Source organism: Littorina saxatilis, linkage group LG17 (genome assembly GCF_037325665.1).
Source record: "Littorina saxatilis isolate snail1 linkage group LG17, US_GU_Lsax_2.0, whole genome shotgun sequence".
NCBI classification, from domain to species: domain Eukaryota; kingdom Metazoa; phylum Mollusca; class Gastropoda; order Littorinimorpha; family Littorinidae; genus Littorina; species Littorina saxatilis.
Window position 1 is genome coordinate 3,396,574 of NC_090261.1, and position 24,610 is coordinate 3,421,183.

General features: G+C 43.6%; 3 protein-coding genes across 5 annotated transcripts in view; 1 reads left to right on the forward strand and 2 right to left on the reverse strand.

The window, feature by feature from the left end:
• Positions 1-3,072, reverse strand: part of LOC138952388 (uncharacterized) — a 6,989-nt gene extending 3,917 nt beyond the window's left edge. The window contains exons 1-4 of one of the 2 annotated variants that reach the window (XM_070324051.1): positions 2,468-3,053; positions 1,565-2,208; positions 1,092-1,218; positions 1-737 (exon numbers count right to left, since the gene is read on the reverse strand). The exon at positions 1-737 is cut by the window's left edge and continues 571 nt beyond it. Coding sequence is in view for 1 of the 2 variants with exons in the window: in XM_070324050.1 (XP_070180151.1) it covers positions 610-737; positions 1,092-1,218; positions 1,565-2,208; positions 2,468-2,543 (975 nt within the window). In the remaining variant the exon portion in view is untranslated. Of the gene's footprint in view, positions 738-1,091; positions 1,219-1,564; positions 2,209-2,467 lie in introns of both variants that reach the window. The other variant, XM_070324050.1, reaches the window with a different exon arrangement.
• A 939-nt stretch (positions 3,073-4,011) lies between these two features.
• On the reverse strand, positions 4,012-12,545 carry LOC138952700 (uncharacterized). Its single transcript, XM_070324398.1, has 9 exons — positions 11,130-12,545; positions 10,224-10,711; positions 9,623-9,761; positions 8,834-9,058; positions 7,901-8,022; positions 5,537-5,654; positions 4,915-5,139; positions 4,458-4,573; positions 4,012-4,168 (listed from the first exon to the last, which is right to left on the reverse strand). The coding sequence occupies exons 1-9, from the start codon at positions 11,182-11,184 to the stop codon at positions 4,064-4,066; spliced, it is 1,593 nt and encodes a 530-aa protein (XP_070180499.1). The 5' UTR covers positions 11,185-12,545; the 3' UTR covers positions 4,012-4,063.
• A 2,025-nt stretch (positions 12,546-14,570) lies between these two features.
• On the forward strand, positions 14,571-23,300 carry LOC138953020 (uncharacterized). Of its 2 annotated transcripts, XM_070324788.1 has the most exons (10): positions 14,571-14,860; positions 15,610-15,713; positions 16,761-17,248; positions 18,430-18,568; positions 19,403-19,627; positions 20,325-20,449; positions 20,851-20,962; positions 21,925-22,149; positions 22,570-22,685; positions 23,165-23,300. In XM_070324788.1, exons 2-10 carry the CDS (start codon positions 15,665-15,667, stop codon positions 23,267-23,269), a joined length of 1,584 nt encoding a protein of 527 aa, XP_070180889.1. In that variant the 5' UTR covers positions 14,571-14,860; positions 15,610-15,664; the 3' UTR covers positions 23,270-23,300. The 2 variants fall into 2 exon arrangements, with proteins under 2 accessions (XP_070180889.1, XP_070180890.1); XM_070324789.1 differs by lacking the exon at positions 14,571-14,860 and having other exon boundaries at positions 15,495-15,713.
• Positions 23,301-24,610: the final 1,310 nt, after the last annotated feature.

Sequence of the window (24,610 nt, forward strand, 5' to 3'; positions counted from 1 at the left end):
AGTGACTGATTACACGACTGGGTTTTCAGGATAGTCAGGTGCTTGTTGCTTTTCAAGTGGCTTTTGAGGGTAGTCTTTCCATTGGAACCGTAGTTGATAACATTAACATCGTTGCACAAAGTGCACTGAGCTTTTCCCGGCAAGTTGATTTTAGCAAACGGCATCGCCAACTTTCAGTTTCACGTCTTGTGTCTTCTGGCCTTTCTCGTATTTCCAGCTCAATGATACAACTTCATCGAGCCAGTCGAATCTCCAGAGATTTTTCTTGTACTTCTGCTGGTCAATTTCCCGGGATAGAACGGTTTCGTCTCGCTTTAGCTTCCTCATCATTTTGGCAGGTGGCTCGAAACGATGTAAAAATGGCGCCGAATCATTCTCATACGGTATGCTTATACTGAATCCCCGATAGCTACGTTGAAACGGTGACTGTAGGACTAGGAGACAAAGAGCGCGTTCCCATACGGATCGACCAGCAACAGTCTGACCGTTTTAGGAACCAACCGTTCAAGAATAGTATGGAATGGAGCGTCGCGATCAGCGGACCGGCCGAAAAACTTGGGTCTATACCTACATATACCCCAAAATTTTCTCAGCGGATTTGCACGAATCTCAAGAATGATCCCTGGAGCCTAAAAATTTACGGAATTCCGTAAATTTACGGAAGAATCCCATGTCTGTGTCATACTGGCCTTCATCTACCACGTGGGCGAGGGTCATCAAAGCCATCATCCGGATTTCTGTTCAAAACGAATAAAAGGAAAAGTTAAAAGACACCGTAAATATGTTCAATCGCCGTACACGCCTGCAAGGTTAAACAAAACTTAAGAAATGTTAAATCATAACTATTCTTTCATGAACTAAAATCATGAATTGAAACAGCTCTACAACGCACACAAGGTTTTATTTTCATCTGAAAGGTGTGTTGTTTCGTAGGAGTACAGAGCAATTTGTTATTTAGAGGCAAACATTGATCAAAAACACCGTGTGATACGTACACGATCAGCCACAACATGCTTCTACTGCCATTGCTGAGCAATTTTCTCAAATATCAAAATACTGTCTTAACAATAAAAGAGAGCGTGAAGACATACTTTTGTTCGGAGACGAGAGAAAGGGTGACACGGCCTGAACAATTTCCTTGGCAACACACAAAACATCAGAATGTCGACAGCAGTTTTGCAAGCACCCAATGGATTGTAGGAAAACGCTTGATTCTGCCTAAAAACAAAAGAGAATGAATACTTCGATGAAATATTATTTCTGCACTATGCACGTTATGCGAACTGACTAAACTGTAAGCTAACTAAACGACCCGTTAGCTATTATCCAAGAGTATGTTGCGTAGTTATACATGTAATGAATTTGTGAAAATACTTTCCGAAATCAATCATCTAAACTCAGTTTCACTCCACTCGCTTTGGTATATGGCCCATGTCCAACATCAGACATTCCAATTATTATGTTGTCCATTGCACGAAAGAGAGAAAGAGAAGAGAAAGGAGTAGATAAGAAGACACAAAGCACACACACACACACACACTTACGATAGTCAGGAACCACGTACCAGTTCATCATGGTGGCAGTGGTACATGTGCTCTAAATCTTTCAGCAGGAACCAAAGCATTCCAGTCTCCACCAGAAGTTCGCAGAAGATAGGACTTCTGTGAGTAAATCGCATGAGAACGATCCTTACGCAGAAGAGACATTGAATCGTTTCACCCGATTCCCTTGTAGGTGTTTTAGTGTCAGGGTAAAAGGGCAACCTTTGACTTCGCAACACCTCTTGGTAAAGAAGGAAACATTTATCTGCGAACCCGAGGTAAGCAGCAAAGTGAGCGACCTTGGCTCCTTGCGGCAAAGTAAACTCCCCAATCCCATGACCGATGTCCTTCAGCAGCTCTTGCAAAAGCTGGTAACATTCAGGTTGCACACACAACAGCTGCAGGAATTCCATCACTCTCGTGAAGAGCGATATCAAGGCAGGGTTCTCCCACCATAACGCCTCCGCAGCTAGAGCATCTTGAGCAGGAAGAGAATCAGCGAGTTCTGGGGGCAAAATGAGAGGTGGATGTCCCGGCAGGACGTCTGTTCTCTTTGTGATATCACCTGCTCCTGACTTGATGCCTTGTCTGTGGAGGTTGAGACTGTCTTCTGGCTTGTTTTGTTCCACGCTTCGCCCGATATTCTTCTGGATACCTTCTGGTGTATCTGGAAAGCGAGAGTATATGGACATTGATGGAGAGAAACATGCCCTTCCCCGTGTCAATTCATTCATTGAGGAAACTAACATTAGATTTTATAAGTAAAACGAGGAGGGTCATACCTGACAAAAATCTCCATTTAACAGGCAGAATATTTACTATCAGTGATGAAATTAACAGCAGCACATCGTTATTTATTTGCATTATAACCATGTGAATGGACAAAGAGAAACAGTACGTGCAAATGAACAAAGCTAACCACTCACCTGAAGCCAGGAAGGAGCTTGCTGTCCTCTGGTACCTGTTGTCAATGGGGTTGTGTTCAAAGTCTTTTGATGCCATTTCACTGAATGACTGTTATAACTACAGCTGTCCTAGCACTTACTGCGGTAGACGCCTCGCAGTCCCTAGTGGACGTAGCACAGATTTCAGATATTAGCTTTTGCTCTCTCAGCTGGAGAGAATGTACAAGATCCCATTGCCCGTTACCAATGAGCACACCTATACTCTCGATTCAAATCTGAAGAGGAAGGAGAGAGAACACAACTCTCATTCGCATTGTAAGACACACTGTGCTTCACCTCAGCTCATGTTTATAATCTCAACTCGTATCGCCTCATTTTACAGTCAACGCGACACCACCTTAACACATTTCCCACCTGCTCTTTCTTTGGACTGCTCACAAAGTAGATAGAACATACAGACAGTAAAACACAAAAAAACCGTTGCGATTGACAAACAGCAAGGGCGCTGAATTGATCATCACCCTCAAAAAGTACACAGCTGAAATCGTACCATCACTTTTTTATCACAACTGTAAGTGAAGTTGATATAACACTACACGTTCTACATGTACTTCTGACACGCAGGAAGCGAATCAAGGACACCACTGTGCTATTGACTCAGCGACTTGTTCTATGCTAGCGGATTTTCCCGATTGTGTCATAGACACTGTTAGCAACAGCAAGAAACGACCCACATGCAGAGAACACACACACACACACACACAGAACACACAGACATACACACGCACATACACACACATACATACACACAGACACACACACACACACGCACACACGCGCACACACACACACACACACACTGACACACACACACACACACACACACACACACACACACACACACACACACACACACGCACAGTGGTAATTAATTAACACACTGTGTTTTTTTCTGACAGGCAACTGGTTTTAATTCTGTCATTTTATTATTTGTTATTTGGCCAACAGAGCCTATTTTACTCCATTGCAAGAACTGTCAAAGATAACTGTTACACTAAGTCTTGATAGCAGTCATGTTTTGCAGCTTCAAATTCCAGTCAAAAATGTCTTTTATATATATCAATATATATATATAAGCAGGGCGACTCTTTGTTTTACGCCCTGATACAGATAGACAGATATGTCATTTACAGATACCTTCTTTCGTGTGTGAACTATCATGTAAAGACACTTTCGTGTGTGAACTATCATGTAAAGACACTTCGTGTGTAAACTATCATGTAAACACCACACACAGGAATCAAGCAGGTTGTAGATGTTGGGGTGTTGAAGCGAAAGAATGCTCTCTACTTATGTCATTTAACGATACCTTCTTTGGCGTGTAAACTATGTGTACACTTTTACAGCAGGCAGCCAGGTGGTGCATTATTGTAGTGTTTTGGTTTTGGTTTTGTTCAAGCGGAAGGATGCTCTGAATCTATGGGAGAACCAGAGCAGCTCTGTGGGGATTGACACGATGGAGTTGACATGCGGGAAGGAAGGTGATTTAATCAGAACGAGCAAGATGAAAGTCTCACAGACAATATAATCTGGCATTCCTTTTTTCTACACAAGCCGTCACTGGTTCAAGGCCTGAACGATGATCATGGCAGTTTCTGCAAGATCTTCATTGTCCGTGGCAACAGCGGCTTCACTCAGAACGTTCAACAGCTCCAGTCGGCTCTGAAAACGATTAAAACAAAGTTTAATAACACTCTGTTTCTGTCTGTTAGTTATAATGATTTCTTTGCGGTAAAGAGGGTGTGAGAATCATGGGGATGACAAGGATGCTGTCATTGGAATATTGGGGTATGGGGGCTTTAAAGGCAAAGGGGACACACACACACTTTTTTATATGAACCATATTATAAAGAATATATAATTAATTAACCGCAGGTGGTACAGAAGCATAAAAAAACAAGATTGTCACAAAAGAAAGTACCGGGAAAAGCGCAAGCAAGAACATGCATACTTTTATAATTTCTCTGTTCTCTTCACTAAAAGTCAGCTCCAGAAGAATTCTTGCCGCCTGTGTTCTCTCATCCTTCTCTCCATTGTGGAGAATGTGTGTCAGTTTGTCCAATGCTCCTGCACAAGTAGTGATACATTACCATTCCTGACATCGTCTGGCTGGTTGGTAGGCTACTTTCTCAACATTCAGTTGCTCTAACTATATCTCAGCAATCTGAACTTACTTATCAACTTATTACATGCAATTATTTTCAATACCTGAAAGAATAAAGTTTCATGCTATACTTTCAGCAAGGAGAACGCTACTCTATAGATGCTTTTGTACGTACACTTCATGTTGCATGTATCATCTTACAGAACCCCTGTGTAAATAAACGTATAGTCAACATTTAAAATATTGTTGTTCGTTTACAAAATGTGTTACTTGCCAATATGCCTTATTTTCACTCGCAACTCACCCCTAGCCAATATTTCACGTCTGCACGCTTCATCCTTGCACGACAGTTCCGTCAACGCCTGCAGGACCTTGAGACAAGTGCCGTTACTTGTGCCTCCCTCCGCAGAGAAGTGTGTAAGCTGATCCATCACATACTCTACCTCCCCCATCTCCAGAATGATCAGCACGTTCGACTCGTCCGACAACAGGTCAGAGAGGTTCGGAAAGGAACGTTCGTATTCAGAATCTGTTGTAACACACATGCAAAGATGCACGCACACAATTAATCAATTGTAGAACTCTGGTTGCGGAACGGGTAAATGCTCTAGTACCTGTCTTACATTTCATAAAGAATTCAAGTAAAAATCTCTAAAGTGAGTTATCCTTTCCCGACGCTAAACAGAAACATTGTTGGTCTTGAATACGCAATCGAAGATCACGTGCAAGGAAGGCCATTAATGTAGAGCTACAAACTGCTGAACATTAATAACACTGAATCGGAAAGTAATGTTATTTGATCGTCTTATCTTTTGTCTTTATGGTTACTTTTTTGCTTTATATGAAGGTTCACAAATCTTTTGTTTGTTTTATTTTGATTTTATATTTTCAGCAAAAATTAGCTTCCATTTGTCTTCATCTCTTACCTTCTTCTGATCTACAGGGACGCCGAATCATAGGCAGCAGTTTGCTTACAGCGTCTCTGATCTCTTGGGAGGCGGTCGCTTCTAAGTTGTCCAGATTTTGGGACAAGTCGCGGTCCAGCTAATAAAAACAGAAGCAGAAAGATGTTTCAAAGAAAAAGCCTTTTACCGATCCCAAAGCACGGACTAACCCCCAACTAGAGAACATACTGTTAGGTTTGTCGTGCTCAATCGGCAGCACATATACGGTATTGAGAGAGAGAGAGAGAGAGAGAGAGAGAGAGAGAGAGAGAGAGAGAGAGAGAGAGAGAGAGAGAGAGAGAGAGAGAGAGCCTGAGAGAGAGAGAGCCTGAGAGAGAGAGAGAGCCTGAGAGAGAGAGAGAGAGAGCCTGAGAGAGAGAGAGAGAGAGAGAGAGAGAGAGAGAGAGAGAGAGAGAGAGAGAGAGAGAGAGAGAACGCAGAACTCTTAACTTTATTACACAAGGATAACGGTTTTAGGCTTAGCCTAATCTTCCAACCTGTCCTTCTAACATAATGTCATCTGACGACAAGTCTAAAACAAAAACAAACAAAAAACAAAACATAGCAGCAATGCATCGTTAAACGGGGCCATAAACAGGCTGTTTAATTTCAAGACGAAAGGAGAGGGGGTCGAGGAAGTACGCATTCAGATTCACTTCACATGCATATAAAACAAAAAAAGAGAGAGAGAGAGAGAGAGAGAGAGAGAGAGAGAGAGAGAGAGAGAGAGAGGGGGGGGTAGGAGGAGGAGGAGAGAGACAAAGACAGAGAGACAGAGACAGAACAGGAAAAAAAAGACAGAGAAAGAGAGAGAGAGACAGATAGAGAGAGAGAGAGGGAGAGAGAGAGAGAGAGAGAGAGGAGGGGAGAGAGAGAGACAAAGATAGAGAGAGAGATAGAGAGAGATAGAGAGAGAGAGTGACAGAGAGAAAGAGAGGAAAGAGACATACAGACAGAGAGACAGAGACAGAGAGAAAGACAGAGAGTGAGAGGAGAGAAGGAGATCGAGAGAGAAAGTGCAAAAAGAGAAAGGCGGACAGCAAAGACTAAGAAGAACAACTCAAATCAAAAGACGAACACGTGTGCAAAGCAGCTGAGTTTGTACACGTGAACTACAAAAATACTCCACACCAAACCCCTATTATTTCTCGCTATCAACACTGACGAGTACAACAAGTGTTGACCTTAACGGGGTTAAGAAGCCGCCCTTGGTAATATGGGGGTGGGACACGGAGACAGACAGACAGAGGGAGGGAGATTTTTTTTTTAAATGAATAAATTATTTTTTTTAAATTAAAGTAAATATATAAATTTTAGAAAGAATTCATTTTTAAAAAATTAAATGAATAAATTAATAAAAAAAAAAAAAATTTCTAATTGACCGAGCTCTTTACACGTGGTGACATGGTAGACAAACAAACACCTGAAACCCGGACAAACAGGCAGAGCAAATCCAGTAAGCACCCTTTACAAGGCGGCTTAATAATCCAACGCATGTTCGCATGCTGTCAGTGATAGAACGAGACTCGAAGGGAAATAACTCATTACTGCCTCTTTCCAAAGTAAATGACGTACACACTTTTGCGTCATAACCTTCACAGTACCAATGATATTACTCATGAACGGCCCATACTTTCTAAAGAAATATTCAACATAAAAAGTATCCTTCTACACAACCCACGCCATCCAAATAGAAATAAACAAAGTAAAATGCCTTCTTTAATTCAAAAGTGGGTCGTCCACAACCCACTACATATATATAGACTGTGTAGTTCAAATGACGTCACTATTTATTTGTTTATTTACGGAATAATTTTTCAAAAATCGGTCGTTATGAAGGATCTATGGTGTTTGAGAGTTACATGAAGTCTCGATCAAAAATCCATGTCCCACCCCATAATTACCAAGGGCGGGCTTCTTGACCCGTTAAGGTCAACACTTGTTTTTGTCCGGAGTTCTAATCCAACGCATGCTGTCAGTGATAGAAGGGAAGTAACTCGGAGTTCTGGGTGCGGGAATTCCCGCAAACCTAGGGGTCTGTCAGTGGGTTTCGTCCCCTGGCTCGGTTTGTAAAAGCGTTAAAAGCCAATATCTTCCGTTTGACTACCGTTAGGAATGTAATTTTTTGCATACACCCTGTCTAACCCTATTCCTAACAATTTCACGAAATTTGAGCTTAATTGACCCAGGGATACAAGTCTTACCCGACAAACACCGACCGACTGACCGCCCGCCCGCCCGCCTCAAACAAACAAACAAACAAACAAATAGACAGAGCAAATCCAGTAAGCCCCATTATACTAATGGCGTCTTAATAACGTAACTCTTACAATGAAGACACGATACCTGAATAATATGCAGATTGTGTGGATCATCTGCAAGCTGTATGACAGTGTCCACAGCGGCCCGTTTCTCTTTGTCCGTCCTGTCAGCTGTCTTCAACACCAATTTTAGAACTTCCATCGCACCTTGAATGCACACAGAATGAACACATCTTTTTGCATGAAGTTTCAGCCCCTTTCCTTCTGTGTTATTCCTAACATAACAAATGGCTTTCTACATGATTGTGTGCAGTATCATCTTCTGCTTACTATCTTTGTTCTAAACGTAATTTCTTACCTACAATGAATGTGCAATGACAGATGTAACATAATGATCATATCGCCGGTAATGCCCTGGTATCTCCACAATTATACGCCCAACCCCATATTTCTCTGTCATATGAGCGTTGATGCGTTGAGCTGTCGTTATGCGCCATACATGGCCCAGCTCATCCGGCTTCAGCGTGTTTTTATATCGGAGTGATCCTTCTCCTAGACTGGTGGCTTTACAGGGCTGTCGAGTCCAGTCTACCCGGCTATTTGGCCATAGCTGGCTGGTTTGTTTATCTGAGGTGACCTTCCCCAGGGCTAGAACTTAAAATGCGGCTCTTGTTCGCATGATGCTCCCGTCATTGGACACCTGGGGTATTTCTTGAGTGTAACAGTGCCACCTGTTACCCCGCCCCCTCCTGTTGGAAGCACCGCCAGTTGGTCCGCGACTGCTTATTCGTCCTGGCAAGCCTGGCTTATTTCGCAGCTAACCTCCATATCTGAAGGCCATCACACTATCCGCCACCTGTGAACGCGCCTGGTTGGGGGTGGTCGCCCCTACAGGCCCCATATTTCAACCCCCTGTGAAAGAAACATGTTTTCTCGTTTCTTTTTCTCGCCCCTTGCATCCCTCTTTCGTATCTCCAATGCAAAGCATAACAGGTGCAATTCTATCAGCTAATCGTACCTTGAGCAACGAAGATTCGCTTGTTAAATGGACATCTGGACAGGTCAGAAAAGACGACTAAAAGAGCATCAGTGTTCCAACCCTTGTCGTCAGGTCTGTGTGAGTCCACAGCTCTCTTAACTTTGTCCAGCAAATACTGGAGAGTGTTGGTGTCAATGCGGAGCAGGTCCAGTTGGTCATCCGGTACGATAAAGGACATAATCATATAGGCGATGGCGGGAACCACTGAAACATTAAATACGCAGATGGACAATACAAACACGAGCGAAAAAAATAAAATATATGACTGCTAAGGTAACGAATGTTAAATCATTGAGAAAACGAAGTATTCATTTCACTAACAGTTTAGGGTGGACCTAGAGTTCTTTGATGCGGACAGACAGACAAAGAGTGCTGAAAAAAGCATGGAATGAGGAGTTCACTCAGTGAGGTGTTGCTTCTTAAATCGCACAATGACGAGAGAAAAATGAGGTAAAGCTTCAGAGTCACTTTCAGCTCGGATGACTTATGTATGCATTTGATTTTAGCTCAGCAATAATGCTGCAGTTGCACAAGTTCAACTGTATGTCAGTCATGACGAACAGCCCCGGAAACCCCACAAGGATGAACCCGCATGCTATGTTGAGACTGAGAGAATTAAATCTTGATAATTTGATGCGACTTTCAATTTAAAGTCAGGTTTCCCAGCAAAACTAAATCTCATTTACTGGTCTACTGAACCCAAAATTCAACTCGGACATTAAGTGTTAATGAGTGTCTCGAACAAAACGAAAGTGAAAGCGTCCTTACTTTGTCTTCCGCCTTTCTTGGCAGCGAATGGAGCGATGTGTTGGACCATGTCCATTCGTTTCACTACGGCTAGAGATGCGGGATGCATGCATACGTTATGAATGGTCCCCGCAGAATTGAAGTACACGCCGTTCGTCTCCTGGAATATACAGGCAGGGAATAAGGTGAAATCAAGTCGGTGGTGGAAACGCTTCATTGTCAAATGAAACTAGAGATACAACATGTAAAATAAAGTGTTGGCGTGTGTACGGGGGTTCCCAAGTGCAGGCGCTTCAGTATTTAACATGCATATCGCGCATATGTGTGCAGCGGTATGAAGGCTTTGCTCGCGCGTCTCTAGAATATCCTTTTATTTGCATATATGTCTAAATGTATTTGTATCTCTCGGCCCAACTTCCACCACCACCACCACCCCCGCCCCTTTTCCGGCAAAATTTAAAAAAAAGTCTTTAGTTGCGGGCTTTGATAGGCGCCGGTAACATCCAAGAAAAGACTGTTAATACCTGGCACGTGTGCTATGTGCGTATGTGGTCATAAGCTGACACCGTGGTAGATTGCTTAACGTTTTCCAATCATTCTCAATCATATCCTCCACACTCACCAGTGCATCAGCCGACATGTGTTGTATGTGTTTCAGATCCTCCAGGGCGTCATCAAGGTACCCAGCCTGGGCAAGGCGAAGGCTGAAGGCCTCTGACTTTACACAGAAGTTCAGAAAACAGCTCCTCAATGTCTGCAGGATAGCACCCGAGTCCTGTTTGCCAGTGTCAGTAAAAGACATGTCTGTCAGGTATGACAAGTTCATCCCCGTCATCACCTGGCGATACAGCGTCACAGTCACCTCCACAAATCCCGTCACGGAACAGAACAGGCCAAAGCTTTTCACCCTCTCGTCGTCTGAATACACTCGCTCGTGAGAAGCGTACACTTTGAGCAAACACGTGTGTATCAAAGCATACGATGTTTGGTTTGGTTTATCGGCAAGGTCTGTAAAGTCGATGACAGTTCTGAAATCTGACCAGAGCTGAGGCCACTGCTGGTATAACCTGAGTATTGTCTGCTTGTCCTCTGGGGATAGTTGGCATTTCTCTGTGGAAAACAAAGACAAATCATTATAGGCGCCTGCCATAGCCAGACACTCCTTGACTTTTCTTATCACGATGAACTCTTTACAGTTACAAGCACTTTGATTTCATTTAACTAGGCCCTATAGAATCTAATCATAGACCAAACCTGTCGAGTATTTCATCATCTACAGGAGACGCAAACATCTAATTAGCGTTATATTCATTCGAAGGGAAACAAAATCTGAAACCAAGGCAAATACTTGTGATACAACTTTATCGTTTGTGGCTTTAGTTAGACGTAAACAGTCTACGAAACGATGACTCATTCATAATAAATTGCAACACAAGGACACCGTAGTAATCAGTTCGAAATAGGATGACACAACTGAGCCTGACACTGATAGGCACTGAGTGGCATTTTAATTAATTATTAGACTCACCTGAAGCTGGCGAGCTGTCATCCCTGACATTTTGGTCAACTGGTGCTGTCGCCATATTATCATTTGTTCAATTATTCTCTGAAACATTCAACACATCTCAGCTAAAAAAAAAAAAAAAAAAGCCATACATCATAAATATAAATGACATGCTACGGTGTGATATGAAGTATGACTGGCTACGTCACAGTAGGTTCCTGACATTTCCGTATGTTTTTCAGACGTCTTTCGCACTGTCATTGTGTGCGTTGGTTCTCTCTGCATTATGTTTAATTTATCTACCGGCGTGTAAACAATCGCTGTGTCATGCACATCCGTGGCTCTGGTTAAACGACACAGAAAAAGAGGATATGTTTACACGGTATTGAACATTGCGAAGTTTAGTCACAGTTAAATTTAGCGACATGATAATTGTACCGCATTACGCTCAAGTTCCCTTGTAAGCGCAGAGCTAGTGAATGACTACCAATATGCATATGGCGACTGATTGATACTGAGATACACAACTGCACGACCATGGCCACTCAACTATATATAACTTAGTGACGCTTTGAACATGCAGCTTAATCAGTGACGATTCATGCATACTTAAAACCAGCTAGTAGTTCTTCCTGATAGGACCATAATCACTTCTGAAATGAGCAACTTACAACACAGGCATTGATACAAACCAAAACTAAACAGACGCGCATGCATTATATAAACGTGTGACATTGACATACATATAACAATGTGGACAACGTGCCTGTGCAGTTTCGGGCAAGTGAAGAGACTCTGCCTTTGCCAGCCCGCCAAACAAATACACAAAATATGATGTCCTCCGATCCTGCTCTCCAGTTACCCTATGACTGTGTTCTGAAAACTCGTCGGTCAGGAAAGAAAAATGCTGTGGGTTCACTAAGGGTCGACAACAGCGGGAACAAAATGAAGCCTATACGCAATTGTATACTTCCTGTGGGGCTCTCTTCGCCGATAAGCATACAGCAGACACATGAACACACAACAGCCAACCCTAACACACAGATTAACTATTCACGCCTAGAATAGAAAACGGAAATTTTCGAAGTCTATAATAACTGCATCGATCAGGCTATCTTCACACAGTCTTTCTTTCTTTATTTGGTGTTTAACGTCGTTTTCAACCACGAAGGTTATATCGCGACGGGGAAAGGGGGGAGAGGGGATAGAGCCACTTGCCAATTGTTTCTTGCCGTTCACAAAAGCACTAATCAAAAATTTGCTCCAGGGGCTTGCAACGTAGAACAATCATATATTACCTTACTGGGAGAATGCAAGTTTCCAGTACAAAGGACTTAACATTTCTTACATACTGTCTTCACACAGTGTTTATGCACCCTTCGACAACCCATTGATCAAATTTACGCTCAGTAACAAAAGATATTTTGTTTTTCCCCGTTTGGGCTGCCATTCTAATGTACAGTTACGCACAAAATGGTCGTGTAAGCTCACACAAACATTTGTTCTTTTTAAAATATGCTTAATGTCCTTAATGGATCTTTGTTTCCCCCCCCCCCCCCACTGTCACCCCCCCCCCCCCCCACTAACTATACCCTCGTCCACCACTGTGGGGTCAACATATACCACACTGCAAAACCTGTCAGGAAATATGCTCCCAAAGGCACCCATATTCTCAATTACCCAGATTATATGTACACTAATCAAAGCCTCTGTTACAGAGAGTGGAAAAATAATGAATATTGAAGAATATTGAAGAAGTGGTACTAACTTAATAGTTAACTAGTGACGTTTTGCAATTAAAGGTCCTTGTCTACATTTCTATACCGAAATCGCCATTTGACCATTAAATGCAGTATTATCTACAAATATCAACAAAACACCCCCTTTCGATCAGGAAAGACGAAGCCAGTGTAGCCGTTTGAAAATTCATTGTAGTATTCCAGCGTAGTACTCATAGTAGGATATCCTTATTTGGAAAATGTCGAGCGCAAAACGCCTCTCAAATCCCGCGCATTTCGTGCGTTTAAAAAAAAACGTGGACAGCGCTTCAGTGTCAAACTGTTGCTGCACTTGTTTGGGCGTGGCTATAAGCATAGTGACATGAATTTGATTGGTCAGTATTTTTAGGCAAAGCACATGTTCTCAGCAAACAGAAAACAAAATATTGGAAGCGTGAGTCACGCTACCCAAAAATAAAATCTTTTTTTACATATATTTTTTTTCTATAACTGTTTTCCCCATGGTTCATTCATCATCTGACATAACTTTTTAGCAAAATCTAACCATAAGATTATTGAAAAAAAGCAAAAATGTAGATTAATGTTGTACGTAGTATTTTGTGAAGACAGGCGTTATTTACGTCGAACCAGAAATAGCAGAACGAATGCTTGGATACGACACTTACAATTTGATATGATTGATATCCTCCTCTGACGACGAATGACATTGATGTCATATACGCTGGAGATGATCATCTCACACAGCTTTTTGCCAGCCTAGTTTTTGATCGAAATGATTGCAAAACAGTGTGTGTGTGTGTGTGTGTGTGTGTGTGTGTGTGTGTGTGTGTGTAAGTGAGTGTGTGTGTGGGTAAGTGTGTTGTGTGTGTGTGTGTAAGTGTGTGTGTGTGTGTGTGTGTGTGTGTGTGTGTGTGTGTGTGTGTGTGTGTGTGTGTGTTGTGTGTGTGTGTACGCATATTTGTGTGCATATGTTTGCGCGCGTCTGCGTGTGTTTTGTGTGTGTGTGTGTCTGTGTGTGTGTGTGTGTGTGTGTCTGTGTGTGTGTGTGTGCAGTTCATGTGCACGGCGGAAAGGGATCCGGTTCTCAGTCGAAAAATAAGATTGCTTCCTTATACTGGGACACACACATCCCTTTCTGAGAAAGCATGGGGATTCCCGAATGCTTCTTCGGGCATTCGATTTGTATCGATCAGTCCTGAAATCGACCACATATTATAAGAATATATATGCATGAGTACTCAACACGCTATGAAACACAGATCGTGTGAGTAAGTTGCTCATTCTGCATGACTAGGTGGTGCCAGGCCGCTCTAGGACGCTCGCAACACAGATCGTGTGAGTTGCTCATTCTGCATGAGTAGGTGGTGCCAGGCCGCTCTAGGACGCTCGCAACACAGATCGTGTGAGTTGCTCATTCTGCATGAGTAGGTGGTGCCAGGCCGCTCTAGGACGCTCGCAACACAGATCGTGTGAGTTGCTCATTCTGCATGACTAGGTGGTGCCAGGCCGCTCTAGGACGCTCGCAACACAGATCGTGTGAGTTGCTCATTCTGCATGACTAGGTGGTGCCAGGCCGCTCTAGGACGCTCGCAACACAGATCGTGTGAGTTGCTCATTCTGCATGACTAGGTGGTGCCAGGCCGCTCTAGGACGCTCGCAACACAGATCGTGTGAGTTGCTCATTCTGCATGACTAGGTGGTGCCAGGCCGCTCTAGGACGCTCGCAACAGATTCCATCACTGCACATTAACACCGAAAGTTGGACTTTGCGTTACAACCACAGGGACTTGTATCGAAGCGACGGTCGATCGAAAAATCCTTCTCCCTTTGCCTTATTGTAATACAAGATTTTCAAGCTCGTTCTCCAGAAAGGCTAAAGCCGACGAGACTTTATGATTTCTAATTCTGGGTATTCCCAGTTCCAGACATTTGTTTACTGAGTGGGATCTTTTTGCGCAGGTGACACAACTCGCCTTCTCGAAAACTGATTTCTGATGTCACTGCGACTAGAACTGAGTGAGTACACAATATCTTACATTTTTGCGATTCTTTATGTAATGCTTTGACTGATTTAGCTAAAGTCTCATCTTCAGATTTTTGGTTGCTGTGTTTTTATTAACTCAGCCTCAATAAAATCAAAATGCCTGTAGAACGATCAACATTAGGCTGAGTAGATTATTCATTTCGTAATTAGTCACACAAGCAGGTTTCCTTACGCCTGAAAACACATGCACTTGACTTGATAAGTATATAATTATGCCACGGGAGAAGTTACATTCAAAACGCAAACAAGAGAGAGAGAGAGAGAGAGAGAGAGAGAGAGAGAGAGAGACAGTCAGAGACAGACAGAGAGAGAGAGAGAGAGACACACACACACACACACACACACACACACACACACACACACACACACACACACACACACACATACGCGCGCGCGCGAATTCTACTCATTTCTTTTGCACTAACATTGGCACGGCGGCGTCATACATTTTCAAAAATGGCTAATTACCTCTGATTAGTAGATTTAAGGAACATTTCGCAAGTGACTAATTGTGTGTTCCCGTCACTGACATTTAGTGCTAATCTAGGGATTTTACACACAGCACAACATTTGATAAAACTGTGTCGTGTTGTAGAGTGAAAAATCGGCATCGTCATTCTAGAATAATACGCTTTTAATCAGAGATTTCACAACACTTTTTTCATCAATGTATAGGACTTAATAAGTCTAATAGGTGTTTATCTACGTCACCGTCCTGAAGGGGGAAGAAGTCAACCCTGCAGGGAAACAGAACAGGTAGCGGTCAACACCTGACCATGGACACAGGCACAGGGACTTCATTTGACCCTCCTCTGCAACTGCCCAGTGAGTTATAGATGTAGTGTTCTCTGTATTTGGTGTGACTTCTCACTTGTATACATACAGGGTAAACCAAAAATCAGTGCATCCGTTTAAGTTATGCTCTCAAGTTGTATTTTCTCTTAAATTTTCCAGCGAACTAAAAAGTAGTTCTTTGAATTTCTTAGAGTATCAGTTAGAATGACAACTCGATCCCGTTGTACACAGTGAGAGGCTAATTTGGTGACTAGAACGATACTAAGCAAACCCACGGCGTTTATGCATGGACTTGGATAGAAAACACTTGCTTTGAAGAATGGCCACTGGACTTATTGTAGACAAAAAAAGGATAGAGTACCAACCAAGATTACAGTTTTAACGGCTACGAACTTCCACCTGGAACTAACGTGAACTTATTGACAATGATGTGCAAGACGCCTCCATTGTCCTCGATTCTCCTGCTGCTGCATTTTGCTCAATTCACTTGCAATGGTCACCGTCAATAAAATGTGCATGTTGTGAGAAAGGGCAGGTCAGCAATACCCACAAAACTAATCAGAAATTCATTGGGTTCCTTCCAATTCACAAACCTGTCCTGAATTGCATTAAAGGCGGGAAGCACCGATGATTTCCTATACGAATTTCAGATACACCAAGCACCACAACATCTGGCCAAAAGTATTAGATATGTTTGTACATGTCGCCCACCAAGGCCCTCCTATGCAGAAGCCGCGTGCATACCAACCAATCAGGTCACAAAATAGGCAAAGTTGTATCTACTGATTCGCAGTGTTTTGACAAACTTCATCTGGTTTTAAATCTTCAGAAGTGAAAATACTTTGTATTGTATTACAGTTAAAGATTAAATTACAAAAATATTGCCAAAGACAAATTTGAGATAAGAAAACGATACACGTGTAGACCATCCTCTGTTGATCCAATGTTTGGTTGGCTGGCTGCTTTCTTGTTTGGCTGGTTGTTACCAGTCCTTTAGAGTCCCTCACATTTTGCTCCCACGAAGCAGAAATACAAATCCATCAGATGTCAATACAGTAACTTCTCTTGTCATTTCAGGCGGACATGATTTGTCCCCGCAGGACCAGCAGACTGTGTACAGGTTGTACGAGAAACATCCCCAGCTCAGACCACACTTCCACAACGTCATCGACTTTCTCAACCTCCTGGACGAAAACCCCCAGGCCTACAGGCAGCTGTTCCAATACCTGTGCAAAATGGGCGTGCAGACACAGGTACACGACTCCGTCACCAGAGCAAGAGACGACTTCTTTCGTTTTTGTATCGCCGTGGGTTTCGTGGAGAAAGGGGTGGACTTCTATCACAAGATAATGTTGGAAATTGGGAAGACGTACATTACCGAGTTGCCGCCCTTGTCAAATCTGAACACGAGTTTTGACATCAAGTGTCTCTATGTATTGAGAAGCCATTTTCTGAACTGCACTTCAAACCTGCCCGAGTTCCGCCTTCGCCTGGCCCAGAGCGGCTTTCTTCACGACCTGGTTGAGGACATCAAACACATCACATACATGTCTGCTGAAGCATTGGTAAGGATCACAGAAGCTTGCATCAAGCTTGTGTTTTGGTACGCTGTGTTTAAAAGCGTCTGTTACAGTGATATATATCGCAACACGGTGGCCTAGTGGTAAGGCGTCCGCCCAATGAGCGGGAGGTCGTGGGTTCGAACCCCGGCCGGGTCATACCTAAGACTTTAAAATTGGCAATCTAGTGGCTGCTCCGCCTGGCGTCTGGCATTATGGGGTTAGTGCTAGGACTGGTTGGTCCGGTGTCAGAATAATGTGACTGAGTGAGACATGAAGCCTGTGCTGCGACTTCTGTCTTGTGTGTGGCGCACGCTAAATGTCAAAGCAGCACCGCCCTGATATCACGTACCCTTCGTGGTGGACTGGGCGTTAAGCAAACAAACAAACAAAATACAGTGATATATACATGTTGCTCATCATTTAAATGATTATGTAAAAATTAATCTTAGAAGTGTATTTATGTACGATTATGCTTTTGATTATTGTCAGTGTGTTATGAGTAATGCGATGCAATGAAAATGGACATTAAAGTATTCTTATCTTATCTCATATCAAAGCGCCGGTCGATCAAAATATCCTACTCCTGTAGCCTCACTGTATGGTACAAGTACTACCGTAAGGCGTGGGATACTTCGATCGACCAACACTTTGACACAAGCTCCTGCAGGAAGGGTCTGGTATAGGTTGAGCTATGCTTTTCATTGACACAAGGCTCCTGCAGGAAGGGTCTGGTATAGGTTGAGCTGTGCTTTTCATTGACACAAGGCTCCTGCAGGAAGGGTCTGGTATAGGTTGAGCTATGCTTTTCATTGACACAAGGCTCCTGCAGGAAGGGTCTGGTATAGGTTGAGCTATGCTTTTCATTGACACAAGCTCCTGCAGGAAGGGTCTGGTATAGGTTGAGCTGTGCTTTTCATTGACACAAGCTCCTGCAGGAAGGGTCTGGTATAGGTTGAGCTATGCTTTTCATTGACACAAGGCTCCTGCAGGAAGGGTCTGGTATAGGTTGAGCTATGCTTTTCATTGACACAAGGCTCCTGCAGGAAGGGTCTGGTACAGGTTGAGCTATGCTTTTCATTGAGGTTTGATCGTAACGTCAGACTTAAAATTAAAAATTCATCATTGTTCCGTACTACGCTGGTATATATGTGATATTCATCAATAATAACCTGTCGTACTTTCAGGAAAAGGGAAACGTGTTTCTCACATCCCTGGGCACCATCCACAACTGTCTGAGACACCCGGATGTTGTCCCCATTGTCAGACAGCTGGACATCGCACAAGACATCGTCCCGTTCCTCAGCAAAAGGAGCGACAGTCTGAGTAAGCAGTTCTCCATTCTATACTGTACGCCTACATGAGGTTTAGTAATAACAGATCGATCTATATAGTTCCAAGCCTAACGTTTTTCGGCAATGATTCTAACGCTGTCACGAGCCCAAACCTTTGCTGCTGGCTTTCCAAAGTCAAGAAGTCTTTCTGAAATTCTTTCTGAAATTCTAACGTGCAGACATTTTTGTTGTTCGGGTTGTTGTGACTATGCAAACAATTATTCTGTACAGAGCTCAACCATGTTTTATTTTTACCCCCACACCCCTCCCCCGCGAACCACTCTGCCGTAAAAGTGCATGTGCGGTTCACGGACATGCAGCAAACGGCGCAAAATAAAAGTAATAAACTAATATGTTCCAAAGGGCACACACCGTCTGACGTGTCCGGCAGTAGACTATTGTGCAGTCCAACGCTTTACGACAAGCAATAAGACCACATCTTCAATCGTATACGAACTTACAACATGCATATGAAAAGAGAAACAGCCTCGTGCATACACGGTAAACCAAAGAAGAGGCACCAACCTTACTAGCTGAGACTTGCAATGGCAAAGAATTCGGAGCTCAGTCCGCCTATGCATCCAAATCACTCAAACCTGAAGCGTCCATTTCGAACCTTTCCCTCGGGGTGGAGGCAAACCGGGGGAGAACGCAAAGCGAGACAAAAGAGTTTTTTTTTATGACTCACCTATCCTTTTAAACGTCAATGCAACTATCACGTGCAATTCGAGGTCTGTGTTTACAGCGATGAACGACAGTTTTTCTTAACCCTTATGTTTCTAAAGTTACATCATCAAAATGATGTTCGCCTTGCTGACCATTTCAGTGGTCAAGTCGGTGGCACTAATGACCTTGGCCTACATGGTAGAGGTCAGTCAGCTGGACCTGGTGCGCCTGGACACCGAGATGCTGCAGTTCTTCCTGGACAATGTGCAGGGAGCGGTCAAGGCACGGACACCTTTCCACCGCATGTGGGTCACTGCAGAGGTACTCGGTGGCCTGGCTCTGCTGGCCAAGGATGACTTCAACAGAAAACTGTTCATCGCTAGAGGTAAAAATGGGATTGTATGCTGAGTAAATTAGTCCTTATTGGAACAGGGCTGTTGGAGACTGCCAAGAAAAGATTTCGTCTGCGCTCATCAGAAACTCTAGTGGAACAAAAGGCATTGTCAGTCCTATGATTATAGAACTTAGTCGCTTTCAACACTGACCAAAATGTGTGTGTGTGTGTGTGTGTGTGTGTGTGTGTGTGTGTGTGTGTGTGTGTGTGTGTGTGTGTGTGTGTGTGTGTAGTGTGTGTTTGTGTGTGTGTGTGTGTCGTGTATGTGTGTGTGTTGTGTGTGTGTGTGTGTGTGTGTGTGTGTTTTGTTTTTGTGTTTTCCAAGTTTAAAAGCGAACCCGAAAAGTACGGTTTATTTGCCTTCTGGTTTGTCTTGCTGTACATGTGGCTGTATCCATGCCACTCAAAACGCACCTTTCAGTCAGAATGCACACACATCTTCGCTCTGCATGCAGGCAGTTTAGACTAGGCGCAAGCCATCTGCCAAACAACATTGATAATTAGGAATGACCAATCATTCCGGCAAGGAATCTGTCTTAAAGTGACTTTTTGATTTTCTGACATACCGATCAAAGGAGAATTTCACTGACACTTTGAACTTAACAAAACAACCCTAATTGTCCTAATTCACCTGACTTAGTGCCTGTGCGTGGACATCTTATAGTGTGTGTGTTTGACTGCCACACAGGTGCGATGGGGACACTGGTGTCTGTACTGGACTCGTCCAGTGGACGGTCAGAGGAGGAAAAGCAATCTGCTGTCACCTTGATCACCCACCTGCTTGCAGACCCAGTCAACCGGCAAGTGTGTAAGGTAAGTGATTTTTATTTTATTTACCTGCAACACCAGTTTTTCTCGCTGAAAATCCCAATAAACAAAGACGCAAAAAGGAGCACTGGGAGCGAATGTTGGGCCGTTTTATACTCTAGGCCTACTCTCTCTCTCTCTCTCTCTCTCTCTCTCTCTCTCTCTCTCTCTCTCTCTCTCTCTCTCTCTCTCTCTCTCTCTCTCTCTCTCTCTCTCTCTCTCTCTCTGTTTTCATACAATAAATACACGGGTCAGCTATTTGCAAGCCTGACCCGGCAGATCCCTCCTTTGATGAAAATCTCCTTTAGACTATATATGTACAGGTACTTATTCATATATCTTCACTTCAACGTCTGTAGTTTCACAACACTGTTAACCACGGCTAACTCTGAGGCAGACTTTTGCAGAGAGACAGACAACTGAGGGAGGTAGTGAAAGTCCTACAGGCAAGAGACAACGAGCAGACCGCAACACAAGTCACAAGTCTCCTTCAGCAGCTGGAACAAACTGACAGTCCAAGTAAGCTTCCGTGGGACTGAACTTTTATAATAACGGCGTGCTCCACAAGAAGAAAATGGCAACGATCGAAGGAGTAGCACTACCATAATATACATTTACAAACGACGATGACGACAACGACGATGACGACAACGACGATGACGACAACGACGATGACGACAACGACAACAACAGGCCAACTGTTGGACACTGAGAAACAAAGATATTAGTTACAGTGCTACGAAGACACCCCCCCCCCTTCCCCCCCGACGACTCGAGAAGATATTTATCTCACAATAAAGGATGCGCCACAGGGCGGGGATGTAGCTCAGTCGGTAGCACGCTGGATGTGTATCCAGTTGGCCACTGTCAGCGTGAGTTCGTCCCCACGTTCGGCGAGAGATTTATTTCTCAGAGTCAACTTTGTGTGCAGACTCTCCTCTGTGTCCGAACACCCCCCGTGTGTACACGCAAGCACAAGACCAAGTGCGCACGAAAAAGATCATGTAATCCATGTCAAAGTTCGGTGGGTTATAGAAACACGAAAATACCCAGCATGCTTCCTCCGAAAAACGGCGTATGGCTGCATAAATGGCGGGGTAAAACACGGTCATACACGTAAAATTCCACTCGTGCAAAAAACACGAGTGTACGTGGGAGTTTCAGTCCACGAACGCAGAAGAAGAAGAAGAAGGATGCGCCATGTTTTCCCTTTGTCTATTGAAGTAGACTCAAATATAGATGTCGTGACTTGAAATGCCATTTGCATGTTAAGGACACTTCGAGTTTGTCCAAGGCAGAGCGGGCGTGATTTATACAATATAAATCAAATACTAGCACTGAATTATAACTGATTTTGTAGTTCACAGTATGGGTTGGTAGCTTGTTTGATAGGGTAGTTGGGTAGTTGAATGGGGGTATGCATGATATTAGGTAAAGTTCAGTCGGTATGGCGTATTGATGTTTTCCACTCTGTGTCGCAGAAAAAGAGGCTTCTACGACTCTAAGCGACCTTCTGACAGACCAGCTTAACATGTTGACCATTCTGGACATGGGGGAGGTGGAGTATCTGATGGATCAGCTGTCAGAATACACTGCAGAGGGAGGTGGAAGCAATGGCACAGATGGTGGTGCATGCATCAAGGTCCTGCACGCGTTGACGGAACTGACAGCAGAGGAACCTTACAGAAGAGAAATTATGGCCAGAGGTGAGTTCGTGAATGTCTTCGTGAGAACAGCTGCATGAGACTGAGAGAGAGAGCGAGAGATCAAATCAAATCAAATCAAATCAAATTTTATTTGAGAGAGAGAGAGAGAGAGAGAGAGAGAGAGAGAGAGAGAGAGGAGGGGAGGGGGGCAGAGAGGGAACGAGACTGAAGGGCAGAGAGGGAGTCAGATAGAGAGAGAGAGAGAGAGAGAGAGAGAGAGAGAGAGAGAGAGAGAGAGAGAGAGAGATGTGATTATCACGTGCTGTACATAGTTTGATAGGGCAAGCCACTGCCAGTGCCAGACTAAAACAATAGTATAGAGATGCCGGGCGGTGGTTGTGAGCAGAGTGTAATAATGTGACTCGTGAAGCTAGTTCTGTTGTCAAGTACATGTAATTACAAACAACATTTTCCTCACAGGAGCCCTGGATCTCATCAAGAAAGTTCTGAAAACAGACAACTCAACTGAACAGATAGAACCGCTTAAAGTTATTCTGGGTCTCTCATCTTCGGAGGAGAATCGAGAGCTCATCAAGGTACGTATTTCTATCGTACAGTACATGTACTTATTAATCACACTACTAAGTTCTTCATTGTCACTTCCATACACAAGGTAGGCCCCTGAACAGCCTGTCTGAATCAAATCCAGCCTAGGAGATTGAATGCAACGTGTTTTGTACATAAATGACCATAGGCTGCTAATCTGTGGTCGCAATAACGATTATAGTTACTGACAACATGTGACTTTGCTGCCTTTAGTGGCGTTTCACTCGTTAGTGTAAATTCAGCATGATGTTATTGTTTTTGTAACTTCAGATTATTTGAACATTATGTCAGATATTGGTGCATATTAAAAAAAAAGGACTGTGATCAAACTGTGTTCATATTCTTTCGAAAGAAAAGAATTAACAAAGCCTGAAAGCAGGTCAAAGAGAATTATGTTGAAATAATTCACTGTGATGGACTGCAATCAATTCAATGTGCCTAAATTCACAAACTATCTGCATGATCACAGAATGACACAACTCTGGTGGCTTTGCTGAAAGACTTCAAAGACAAGACGGAAGACACCGACCTGGCTCAACTGGCACTGAAGATCTTACACAGCCTTCAGTTGTGACATCAAGGACAATCTCCCCCCCCCCCCCCCCAAGATAATTACCATTATAATTGCTACTGATCCAAAGAGTGTGCGTTTGTGTGCACCACACATTCTCTCCTTTTTACACATGAAAGTCTCTTGTATCTCAAACATCAGTGGAACTTTAGAACCAGACAATGTTGCCTCACCTGTCTGTACAATGTTGCCTCACCTGTCTGTACAATGTTGCCTCACCTGTCTGTACAATGTTGCCTCACCTGTCTGTACAATGTTGCCTCACCTGTCTGTACAATGTTGCCTCACCTGTCTGTACAATGTTGCCTCACCTGTCTGTACAATGTTGCCTCACCTGTCTGTACAATGTTGCCTCACCTGTCTGTACAATGTTGCCTCACCTGTCTGTACAATGTTGCCTCACCTGTCTGTACAATGTTGCCTCACCTGTCTGTACAATGTTGGATAACCTGTCTGTACAATGTTGCCTCACCTGTCTGTACAATGTTGCCTCACCTGTCTGTTCAATGTTGCCTCACCTGTCTGTACAATGTTGCCTCACCTGTCTGTACAATGTTGCCTCACCTGTCTGTACAATGTAGCCTCACCTGTCTGTACAATGTAGCCTCACCTGTCTGTACAATGTTGCCTCACCTGTCTGTTCAATGTTGCCTCACCTGTCTGTACAATGTTGCCTCACCTGTCTGTACAATGTTGCCTCACCTGTCTGTACAATGTTGCCTCACCTGTCTGTACAATGTTGCCTCACCTGTCTGTACAATGTTGCCTCACCTGTCTGTACAATGTTGCCTCACCTGTCTGTTCAATGTTGCCTCACCTGTCTGTACAATGTTGCCTCACCTGTCTGTACAATGTTGGATAACCTGTCTGTACAATGTTGCCTCACCTGTCTGTACAATGTTGCCTCACCTGTCTGTACAATGTTGGATAACCTGTCTGTACAATGTTGCCTCACCTGTCTGTACAATGTTGCCTCACCTGTCTGTACAATGTTGCCTCACCTGTCTGTTCAATGTTGCCTCACCTGTCTGTACAATGTTGCCTCACCTGTCTGTACAATGTTGGATAACCTGTCTGTACAATGTTGCCTCACCTGTCTGTTCAATGTTGCCTCACCTGTCTGTACAATGTTGCCTCACCTGTCTGTACAATGTAGCCTCACCTGTCTGTACAATGTTGCCTCACCTGTCTGTTCAATGTTGCCTCACCTGTCTGTACAATGTAGCCTCACCTGTCTGTACAATGTTGCCTCACCTGTCTGTACAATGTTGCCTCACCTGTCTGTACAATGTTGCCTCACCTGTCTGTACAATGTTGCCTCACCTGTCTGTACAATGTTGCCTC

Bases quoted from the DNA above. Each gene is read 5' to 3' on its own strand.
- LOC138952700 (XM_070324398.1), bottom strand. From the start codon at position 11,184: ATGGCGACAGCACCAGTTGACCAAAATGTCAGGGATGACAGCTCGCCA. The intron at 5,655-7,900 runs GTATCGTGTCTT...TGTTTTTATTAG, and splicing joins ACAATCTGCATATTATTCAG to CTGGACCGCGACTTGTCCCA. The intron at 4,169-4,457 runs GTATGCATGTTC...AATCGTTTTCAG, and splicing joins AGAACAGAGAAATTATAAAA to AGCCGACTGGAGCTGTTGAA.
- LOC138953020 (XM_070324788.1), top strand. From the start codon at position 15,665: ATGGACACAGGCACAGGGACTTCATTTGACCCTCCTCTGCAACTGCCC. The intron at 15,714-16,760 runs GTGAGTTATAGA...TTGTCATTTCAG, and splicing joins CCCTCCTCTGCAACTGCCCA to GCGGACATGATTTGTCCCCG. The intron at 18,569-19,402 runs GTAAGCAGTTCT...TGACCATTTCAG, and splicing joins CAAAAGGAGCGACAGTCTGA to TGGTCAAGTCGGTGGCACTA.